Source organism: Morone saxatilis, unplaced genomic scaffold (genome assembly GCF_004916995.1).
Source record: "Morone saxatilis isolate NCDOM2014 unplaced genomic scaffold, NCSU_SB_2.0 Contig22, whole genome shotgun sequence".
In the NCBI taxonomy this organism is placed as follows: domain Eukaryota; kingdom Metazoa; phylum Chordata; class Actinopteri; family Moronidae; genus Morone; species Morone saxatilis.
In genome coordinates this window covers 14,231,051-14,242,230 of record NW_023339785.1, presented here as the reverse complement: position 1 = coordinate 14,242,230, position 11,180 = coordinate 14,231,051, and the positions used below count along the sequence as shown (strand labels likewise).

Genomic DNA, 11,180 nt, shown 5'->3' with positions numbered 1-11,180 from the left:
CACATGCACACATAAATCAGCCATAAGTCATTAAAGCAATAGCAAACACACGCGCTTATTAATTACATCAGTCATTTTGTTGAAGGCAGATCCCCCTGAAAGCCATTGAGAATGATCAGAGATTAAAAATGTCTCCACAAAAACAGCAGAGAAACTTTTACTTAGCACTCAGAATAGATAAGACAGAGATTAACCACACACACACACACACATAGAAGAGACAGTGCTATGGGAATCCTCTCGTCCAAACTCAAGCCATGTGTTCAATTATCATCAGCCCCAAATGATCCCCATTAATGCTTTAACTCTTTCTCTCACATCTCAGTCTCAGCCATCCATCCATCCTGTTTTTGCCCTCTGCTCTCCGTCCATCCCTATAATTCTCCGTCTGTGCGGTTACTTACTTCCCTCTCTCACTCTCTTCCTCTCCATCCTCCTCTCCCTCCCTCCCTGACTTTTAACCAGCGTGAAGAGGCAGCCATGCATTCAACCATCAGACAGGCTTACATGGTCTACCCTCATACACGCACACATGGAGTCAAAGCATATTGTAAGTGTAACAAGAATGCAATGTTCACTGACACAAATACCCACCATATCAGGGCATCTTTATGTGGTTAAATGTGCATCCTGATACATGCAGTAAAAAGAGCTTACATGACTGATTTGTATACAAGAAAATCACACTGAGAGTCTCCTTATATGTTGTTGTTTGACTCCCATGTGCTACAACATTTAAAAAGCAACATTTTGCTGGCATGACTTGATCTTTCCTCCAATAAAGGTAACCTTTTGGGATGATGGCCTTCATATTTGGTAATTAAAATCCCTTCATATCCACCCAGCCATACATTTGACATTTACAGTGACATTTTACATGGTTTATCAGCTTTTTAAGTGTCTGGCAGATAAATTGCGTCCAAACAGTGCACAGAGCAGTGGTCCAGTGACAGCCGATGATGGCCCTGACCGAGTCCCTGATGGGGGATCCCATTCCTCTCTTCTCATCCAACAATCCCACTGAGCATGTCAATATGAAACACTATCCCCCCTCACTGGGGCCTTGCTAGGCTATCCCTCCCTCCCATTATAGACAAGACAGGCTTATATTGATAGAATGAGGCTGCAAACTGCTGCATCTGTGTGTGAAAAGATGCACGGTGTGGTATGGAGAAAAAGTGTAAATTAGACCAAATCAAGTCTCCCAACAGTAAAACACATTTTCACTATATTGCACTCAATATGAGCGTGATTTACTAGACGACTTTTGTTGTATGTGGGCTGAGGGAAAGCGGGCCGTAAAGCTTTGTTTACCCAACTTTAAAAAATCCACAGCCTTGTAAATGTTGTCAGATGGCCGATGCCAGTGTCTTTCAGCTTAATACTACCTATATTAAATAGTTTAAATATTTCATAAGGGCGGTTTTTAGAGCGAGGGAGGGGAAATCGTTAGCTGCGGTAAAGTTTCATTAACTGGTCCCCATTTCGCTGCGAGGCAAACTCATCTCCTCTTATTGTAATAAAACAATCTCTCTCTCTCTGGGTGCTGCTATCCACTCATCTCCCTCTCTCTACCGCCTCTCTCCTTCTCTTTTACATCATAATAATACACTACATCCCCTTTAAATGCACTATTACTTACCGCTGCCTTTTCATATTGTAACATCACGGGCACTTTAGCGACAATATAAAAGCGTGTCATTCATTATTCAGAAGCAGCCGGCCTCGTCCCCCTTTTAAAAAGTCAGGCGCGCTGCTGAAATTGATAACGGCGAAGAGACGCGCAATAAAAACGCAGCCCCCGGGTACCGAGCTGCAGCCCAGACCCCCGATTATGCAGATCAAGTGGTAATTTCTCAAACAAATCGCACTCTTTCACTCTTTTGTTGTCGTTTCTTTTTGGACTTTTGGAATCAGGGTGTCAGCATTTATATTGCCTGTGGAAAAAAAATGAGGATTGATGTGCATCTTAATTGTTCGTGTGGGCTGGAGGCTTTTCAGACACACTATCTAAATATTTTGGCCTAAACGAGATAACCTCAAGGCTGCTTTTTAAAGGCGTGTGTGTGTGTGTGTTTTATTTTTTTTAAGTGGGCTCTTGGTATCAATTATTTTTTACCTTTTCTGCTGTAATCGGGAAGCAATGAAACGATCCGACGCCGTCTTCAACATTCAGGCCATCAATAAACTCAGAGAGGCTGGTGGGAGGTGGACTGGGGCTTCTCCTGGTGTGTTCTGGATAACCGGTGACATGGTGGTATTCCGGTAGGTCAGAGCTAATGTGTCATAATCACTCATTATCATTGGATTACACCGGATTACTAACACCCAACATCTGCAACCAGTGGGACCCCGTCTGCTCCGTTGGAGGGACTGCCTTCACTCTGTGGAGTCAGGATAAACGCAAAAAAATATATAACTTTTCATGAAGCAGTCATTGTGGGTATGCTTTGTCTCATAAGCGGCCCTGCAATGCCTTATAAATCAATTACATTAATTAAAAAATATATGTTCGATTCACAAACTCCGCCACAATTACTGTTGGGGAATTATTTTTTGCAAATGTCATCAAGAGAAACATGAAAATGTCCACAAAGATGACAGCTATAACAGACCAATTCTCCCCCATCAAAAGCCACCGGTGAGCTCACATATGGCAGGGTGAACCAGCCAACACCCAGAGTCTGTCCATATTGCCAAACAAACACCTCGGGCCTTGTCCAATCTCATATTGCTTCATAAGACTTTATTGTGAAGGGCGAGATGCGGATGCTTTTTAAAATATATATTACACACTACAGTATCTTTGCATTTCCCTTTGATTTTGTAGCGTATATCTTCCCAAATTGAACCAATTACTTTCTATTTTATTAGGATACTTTTTTAATGCAGTTTAACACACCATATAAATCCAGCCCGCATTTTCTTAAATAATGGATCGTGACTGCAAACAGGCTGACAATGATACCTAATAGCCCGCATAAAATTCAGTCAAGAAGACAGCATAACCCAAATACTACAATTGAATTATTTAGTCGAGACATTAAAACACATGCCTTCAAAAACGATGATTAATGAACAGGTTGGCCAGATCCTTTAAAAGCCTACAAATATACACCCCATTGTCACTAAATGAATATGTTGGGCATTAGTTGGTTAAAGTACTGTAATGTGATAGCTTAAAAAGCCACCTGCCGCATCCAAACTCGATGCGCATTTGTCTGTCCCTGAGACAAGTTAGTGAAAATGTGATTATCCGGTCACTTTGGGCGCCTGTTACATTGAATCTGAGCGGTTAGCAGCTTCCAGAGCCCGGACACTTTATCTGAAGTAGCCCATGGCCTTCCCTTGTCAGGTCATTTAATGTGGCACTGGCTACCAGGAACAAATAAGGCCACGTAATGCTTTGCCATGCTCAATAGGTGCTGGTGATTCACTGCCAATGTTCAATTAGGTTGCTGCCTTTTTTATTTTAAAGAGAGGCGTGATGGGTTTCATGTGCGTAATTACGCACTGGTAAAATGATCACCCTGGTTTTACCATTATGACTCTCAATAATGTCACAGTGCCTAGCATATTTAATAAATGCTATTGAAACGCATTATTAAGTAAATGTTTTTCAGTGATTATTTCTTCTATAACTAAACATCAAATCAGCATGAATAAACATGGATATGACTGATCTGCATTTGGTTATAAGGTTTAAATCTGACGCATTGTGAATATTTGGAAAACATTTAATAATTTTAGGTTTCAGCTTAACAATCCAACATAACAATCCAACATATTTAAAAAAGTTGAACATTAAACGCCGCAAGGGAGTGCAATGCCAAAGAAATATAAAAACAACTTCCCACATTAGATTACAAGGCGTGGACGATGTGAAGGGTTTAAAATTAAAAGGAATATAAATACAGACTGACGTTTCTTCCTTTTGTTCTCCCCTTTATAATATATCCATGACAAATAGTCTTCAGTTTATAAAGCACTTCCTAATAGCTTTCAACCAGTTTTTCGTGTGAACGTATTATTCCCGTACATTCCACATGTGTCAAATAATACAGGCTGAAGAGGTGACACAGCAAGAGGACGAATGATGCGCACTTTGTGTCTCGCCTGAAAAGTGGAAATTGGCAGAAGCATCAATTCATCAGACCCTTAGGTGTGTAAAAAGTTTTCTCCATCCGACATCATTTGTCACCAAAACTTATAAACCCGTTTACAGGGAACACATTTATGAGGACGAGCGGAACACTGACAGATGACTGACAAAACACCACTTGGTTGCAACGATAAAATATTAGATGTTCGTCGCTAAAGAAGCTTAAAAGAACATTGATCTTCAACGATCCCTGGTGCGATTTCTTTTTACATACGCCACATAAATTTCCATGAAGTTGTCGCTTGCTCTTTACTCTCTCTCTCCATTATAAAGATAAAAGAACGACAACATCAAATAGTGACTCACTCAGAGGGCGTGAAAATGCCATATATTGCCATATATATATAACAAACTGACGCCCGTGGTTATGGGAAATCTTGGTTATTGTGCCAAATCGTGGGCCTACCCCCATTAACATTCAATCAGTCATTCTGGTGCCAGCCAATGAATGGTGGAGAGGGATGGAGGAGGACGGAGCTGCTAGACGGAGCGTTTTGACGCGCTGAGAGGAGGACAGAGCGTCACATCTCTCCAAACGCCCATCAAACTTTCACCACAGCCTGTAGAGAGGACCCAGTCCTCTCAAAGAGGCCTGTTAGAGACAACAAGGACACGCTGGATTCTGGGCAGACGGCTGGACAGCGATGGAGACACTACTGGCAATGACTTTTGGTACAGTTTGACCCGGCTGTGAATTTCCTTGAAAACATCCTCTTCAGTTTTTCGTCCTTTTTGCGACACAGCGAGTCGGGGATGGAGCAAGCACCCAGCGCACCGAGCCCTCCTCCCAAACCGGCCCACCACGAGCCCATCAGCTTCGGCATCGACCAGATCCTGGGAGCCGGTACTGAGCCGGAAAGCGGGCGCACGGCTGGAAGACAAAGTGGATCCGATTTAAGCAACGGGGACGGTTATTACAGTTTAGGAAGCCCGACCGGGGCCAGCGCGCCCTCATACACCGCGCTGTCTATCTCCCTCTCCGGTATAATGCCTCCGGTGGAGGCTTCAGGTTCATACGGGGAAAGCAGGAGTCTGGGCAGCCGGGGAGTGATTCGAGTCCCGGCTCACAGACCCATGACAGCCCCGGGACCTCCGGCCCCTGTCCAGGGCGCTGTGCCTGGGTTTGGAGGGCTGTGCTTCCCCTGGATAGGAAACCGGTTCGCCAAAGACAGAATATCAGGTAGGCCAGCTGTTAGACCTAATGGGTTCCCTCTATTAATATTTTATTATGTTCAAAACGGCAATAACTGCTGCTCAACACTTAAAATAAACCAAACATCTGTGCCAAATATTTGTAAAGGCTACAATCGACTGAATGTTTTCACTTTAATTGTCTAAATGGCTTAAAACAGAGGAAACACACAACAAACAAATAATGGAGAATACTACATTTACATATTATTATTAAACGCCTTGTGTCTGTGTTGCTAACTTCACTCATGTTTTAAGACTCAAATATTTAATTTCTAAATCCTGTAGACAAGCAAAACTAATGTAGTAACGTACAATAACACAGCTACTTGCGTGGGCTTTGTTTGTAAATAACCAAACAGCAACAGTATGGTCTGTTATTATTATATCTGTTATAATTTATTACTGTGTTGAAAATTAACTAAAATGGTATAACTAGGTCAGATTGAAGATAAAGGAGAATAAGATAACATATTAGGCTGTCTTACATTTTCCTTAAAAAATAGGCTATAGAGAAAGTAAAAAAAAACTTAAATAATACAGAGTGTAATATTTTCTCTGTATTAAACAAAAGGTAAAGAAAGTTAATGTGTAGATGAAACGGATAAATCACACAGCAGCCGTACAGCCCGTTTTAACTGAAGATTAACAGGAGCTTTTATTAGTGAAGGCCAATAATACAGTATGTAAAGAAAGGATAAAGAGGCCAATAGGCCTGCTGTCCTCTCTGCAATTACAGATCTGTTAAAGCCCAAACAACTTTAAGATTAGTATTTATTTATTTATAATTGCACTGTTTCCAATACTTTGGCCAGACTCATCTTTCACAATAAATTCCATCCCACATATTTCACACAGGGCTTACACAGTCTAAATAGGGAATTGTTGTCAAACAGGGCAGATATCTGTGATATATGGCTTTGAATTTCCATACAGAGTGGGGAGTGAATTAGTTTTAGGTTTGGTGCTGTATAAAATCTCATCTTCCACTCACCGCTGTGTCTCTCTCTCTGTCTCCTTTGCAGCGGCTCTGGTGCCGTTTGCCGTTACGCGGCGGATAGGACACCCGTACCAGAACCGGACACCTCCCAAACGGAAAAAGCCCCGCACGTCCTTCTCCAGAGTCCAGATCTGCGAGCTGGAGAAGCGCTTCCACCGGCAGAAGTACCTGGCCAGCGCCGAGCGAGCAGCCCTGGCCAAGAGTCTGAAGATGACAGACGCACAGGTCAAAACCTGGTTCCAGAACCGCAGGACCAAGTGGAGGTTGGTATGACATTTCATATTCATCTCTGAGTTGTCTCCAGTTACAACTGTAACCGCAGTTCATCGAACTTCACCCGCAGAAACACGGACACTAGTCTTCTTCCACGCAGAGGTACATGCGTTTTAGGCATCCCGTTCAAAAAGAAATCAAACTTTCCTCGTTTAGCAGGTGACCCCCCCGCGCAATTTCCTGTCAACTGACCCCGTCGACACGGAAGAAAAAAACTACAGGCCAAACATAAACAGCAACAAATTCAACATTTCAGCTTTAATGCAGTTTTACCGGCAATTTGTATTTCTTGTTCGTGTTCCCCTCTTACAATATATTCAACATAAATTAATGTAAATTCGTTTTCAAAAATCTCCAAAATGTATATTTTACAATTTTTACAGGAAGTCAAACCATCGTTTTTAATTTTTTATTCTTCATGCTTGAAACAATTCTTCATCCTTGCATCGCTGCAGACATTTTAGTTTTATTTTAAGAGCTTACCACTGCTGATTTATGCAGCCTTTGGGAAATTTCACACTTTTTCTTCTTTTTGCTGTCTTTTAATCTTACATAACCCCACATGTTTTTTATATATCTTTTATTTATTTATCAGTGTTTTAATTTTGATGTAATCTCTCAGGAGACAGACAGCCGAGGAGAGGGAGGCGGAGCGTCAGCAGGCCAATCGCCTCATCCTGCAGCTGCAGCAGTCCGCCCTCCAGAAGTCCCTCAGCGAATCAGCGGTGTCGGATCCATTGTGCGCCCATAACTCCTCCCTGTATGCCCTGCAGAACCTCCAACCTTGGGCCGAGGACAGGGAATAGAGACCAGGCTGTAATCAACAAGCATCATCTATTATCCCTGGGAGGATAAATAAATTCAATTAGGCCATGAGGACAGTGGGACTTACTCTGATCCATAAAATGGAGAAAAAAAAATGTTGGACCAGAAAAACTGAAGAATTTGGTTACAGCCGTTTGAGTGGATGGTTGTGAAAAATGGACCTGAAATGATGGTGAGTGATGAAGCATAAACAGACCTTTCTTGGAATAAATCTTGCCACTGTGTACTTGGGAACAGTGAGACTTTTTCAAATCCAAAAATGAAACAGAACTTGTTATAAAATTTTCTTGTCACCCTGTGATTGTCCTTGTTATGCTTGTACTTATTCTTTTTATTAGAATAAGAAGCAGAAAGACATTTACCCTATAGACCTGAAAGAGGAAATTAATTCTCCACAGCGAGACACAACACACACCATCTTCCTATCTAATAACAGACTTTGCTACACTTCGAAAGGGGGCCAGATAAAGAGAAGGCCTACACTCCAACACCTATACAACAGAGTGCTCGCATTAAAAATGTGTTTCTGAGTTTTAAATAAATCTCCTGCTGTTTTATCAAGAAAATGTCTACGCAAAAATGCAGATAAATGCAGGTTCAGAGAATTATTTTGTTCTTAAACTTTCTTCCGATCTCATTTATTAATGTACTCCCTACTACAGTGGACCACCACAATCAGCTGCACATACAAAGGTGTGGTGCACCACCTCAGCCCAAGAAAATAATGCCCAAAATGTTACATTATGGGGGAAATGGTTTTGTGCGCAGTAGGCTAATATAAGGAAAATAGATGTCAGGATTAGAGGGGAGAGAAGTGAAGAAAATATGAAAGAGGCTGTAAGTTGGGTAATAAAGGGAGTGATGCATGTTCAGTGATGGTGGTGACATTTTTTCATATGCACATTATCTTGCTTTATTTGTGGGCCGTGTCCTCTGCGATCGAGGCACAAATGTACAACTCTTTTTGTACTTTCAGTGTATATGTGTAAATAACATTATAAACCATTCTTGTGACCCTTTCTTTTTTTGTGCTCTTTATGGTGCACCATAGAAAATGATTTTAAGGTTTTCACACACAATACTTACAAGCTATGAAAAACGGGGCGACAAGGTAAAGAAAAAGCAGACACACAGAATTAATTTGATTTCTTGAAAAGTTTATTGATAAATATAATGATTTTATACAATATTTCATTACACACATGATTTCAATCTGACAGTTTTAAGCTGTCTATCTGTTTGTCTTCCTGTCTGTCAGTCCATTTGGAAGTATACATGTCTGGGTACATTTGAGATGAGCCACAACACATCTCAGTGAGGATTTTTTATTACACTATTGATAGCACAGTGAGTGGGCATGACAGTAAATCATTTATAAATTTGTTTTTTGTTTTTTGTCCGGCTCAATCTTCAAAACGATGGCTCTTGTTTGAAACATGGCTTCCATTCCTTCAGAGTCAGTGAAAAGGTCTCTGTCATCTTCCATCTTATTCCCTTTCTCTAGCTCCCCTCTTCTGTCTCTCCCTCACAGTGAAAGGTTTGCTCAATCTGAGTCGACATTTTTTAACAGACAGAAATGACGACGAAACCCTCCTCCTTAGCAGAAACGCGGTCAGTTGAGCTGGACTGACGTCCACAACATGAAGTTACATGCCAGAAAAGTGACACCAATTTTTATTCGGGCAAACAGAAATTTTACATCAGGACACCACACACACGCACACACAAACACATGCACATCCCTGTATCACTCTGCATCTGTATGCCAATAAACCTCTAAATGGACTCTTTATTTAAGGTAAAATAATTACAGTTATATCCAATTTGACAGAAAGATAGACAGATAGTCAGGATCAGAAACACACAGACAAGACACGAATGAGTCCGAACTGCGAGAAGAAGCCACAGATACAACAGTTAAATATCTAGTCGAGTCGTTACAACATTGAAACACTGACTGACACCATTGGAACACAATAGGAGTAAAGAGGGCTTTTCAAAAAGCTGTCACAAGACATAAGACTGCTGCAAGCTGGCTGAGGTCAAACTCAGCTCTGCAAACCTTTACAGGCCTGAGTCAGAATTTAGTAGACGTCTGTAAACAGATGAGGTGGCTCTGTGAGATGCTACACCCAGACCTTGGCTTACCCAAACTTATGCACTGATATATCTTTAACATGTACGTTAAACATGGCATAGGCCTCTGTCTCGCATGCTTCACAATATTGCTCACATTTGTTGTATTGACACAGAAATTCATGATGAAAACAGCCATTATTTAAGCCTCTAATGCACAAAGTTTGCATTTGTTTGATCTCACCGCTAATCTGCTTTTAGGAATTCCAGTCCTGCTTGATAGTGTCGTTCAATTTACACGTTTCAGATTTAGCCAAATGTGAGAGAATCAGTATTTACATAATTTCCAAGGTGACAATAACGACAGCAACAAACGAGGAAGACGGAGACGAGGTGAATGGCCAAATAAAGGGTTTAAGTCTTAAGGACATTTTCCAAAACCAGTGATGGTTTTGTTGCCATGAATTTGTTACAGCAAGACGCCTTCCATGATGTTCTGTGGCAACCATCCCACACAGAGTGACAAGATCCTTCTTCTGTTTCAACTGCAAGCCATACTGTTCCTTTTCTCTTGCATGTTTATTACACCCTCTCTTTCTTCTTTGTTTTTTTCTCTTCTCGCTCTGTGCTTTCGACTTTCGCACCATCTCGCTCCTCTTCGTTGTCTAGATGACATTTTCAAAGAGCTGTAAGGACCTCATGATGTTTTCATCCTGTGCAAAGAAGACAGAAAATTAAAAAGCTGACTGTGAGTAGAAAGTCATCAAACAATCAGCATCTAATTCCGATCATTGGCCACTAGGGGGCAGTGAAAGCTTGTAAAATGTTAGTAATCTCTGCAGACAGACACATTGACATAAAAGGTAGCAAATAACATAATTAATGGCTGTTACAGTGAGATTTGCAATAGCAGAAGGATGAGTAAAGAAACCGAAGAAAAATGGCTGCACTTTGGGGCAAAAAGCAAAAATAGCAGCAGATATTTTGGCTTGCCTCAGTAGGGAAGTCAAGCTATTATTATTTTTATTATTTACACCTGTGCTATTCCTAGTGTGACATGTCAAAATGTCCTTGGTAAAAAAAAGAAGCCTATTGTAAAGTTAAAGGGATCCTCAGGATTATGTAAGAGAGAAGAGAACGAGTACCTCTTGACAAGAAAGAATGAATTCATCTAGAGTGACCACGCCATCTCTGTTTTTGTCCATTTTCTGTGGAGACAAAGCACTGTTTGTCAGGGAAGATATACAAATGCAGTTTGTAAATAAACTAAAAACAATCAGTAGAATATAACTAAGTACATTACTGTACTTGTACTTTACTTGAGAATTTTTCAGAATTTTTCATACCATCTCCAAATGTGGTGATTTTGAATGTTTGTGATAAACCGAAGGATTAAGTGTTCCTTTACTGGTTGAGAAAATTCTCCGACTTCTTAAGCTAAATAAACAATTTAAAACCCTCTTGGATTAGCTGGAAAATGCCTTGTCACAAAGCTGAAAACAGGGCTGTTCTGTGCTCATGAAGAGTTGACTTTTTAGAGCTACGTGGTTCTCACAGGACAGCGACACAACACACACATAATGAGATTATAGAATATGATGCATTGTTATAGATTAAACTACCCAACAGTATATAAAGTAGTTAAAGTTAGCT

General features: G+C 40.9%; 2 protein-coding genes across 3 annotated transcripts in view; one reads left to right on the top strand and one right to left on the bottom strand.

Annotated features, from left to right (window-relative positions):
- Positions 1-4,725: 4,725 nt before the first annotated feature.
- LOC118333749 (T-cell leukemia homeobox protein 3-like) lies at positions 4,726-7,967 on the top strand. Its single transcript, XM_035669527.1, has 3 exons — positions 4,726-5,342; positions 6,379-6,616; positions 7,249-7,967. The coding sequence occupies exons 1-3, from the start codon at positions 4,916-4,918 to the stop codon at positions 7,430-7,432; spliced, it is 849 nt and encodes a 282-aa protein (XP_035525420.1). The 5' UTR covers positions 4,726-4,915; the 3' UTR covers positions 7,433-7,967.
- Positions 7,968-8,607: 640 nt separating this feature from the next.
- Positions 8,608-11,180, bottom strand: part of LOC118333196 (Kv channel-interacting protein 1) — a 33,542-nt gene continuing 30,969 nt past the window's right edge. For both annotated transcript variants that reach the window (XM_035668736.1, XM_035668735.1), the window contains exons 7-8: positions 10,673-10,735; positions 8,608-10,240 (exon numbers count right to left, since the gene is read on the bottom strand). In XM_035668736.1, the coding sequence (XP_035524629.1) occupies positions 10,193-10,240; positions 10,673-10,735 (111 nt within the window). In that variant the 3' untranslated portion in view covers positions 8,608-10,192. The remainder of the gene's footprint in view (positions 10,241-10,672; positions 10,736-11,180) is intronic.

What these genes read in the sequence shown, in the direction of transcription:
- LOC118333749 (XM_035669527.1), top strand. Translation starts at nt 4,916, where the DNA reads ATGGAGCAAGCACCCAGCGCACCGAGCCCTCCTCCCAAACCGGCCCAC. An exon ending in CGCCAAAGACAGAATATCAG is followed by an intron (nt 5,343 to 6,378) that starts GTAGGCCAGCTG and finishes TCTCCTTTGCAG; the next exon opens with CGGCTCTGGTGCCGTTTGCC. An exon ending in AACCGCAGGACCAAGTGGAG is followed by an intron (nt 6,617 to 7,248) that starts GTTGGTATGACA and finishes GTAATCTCTCAG; the next exon opens with GAGACAGACAGCCGAGGAGA.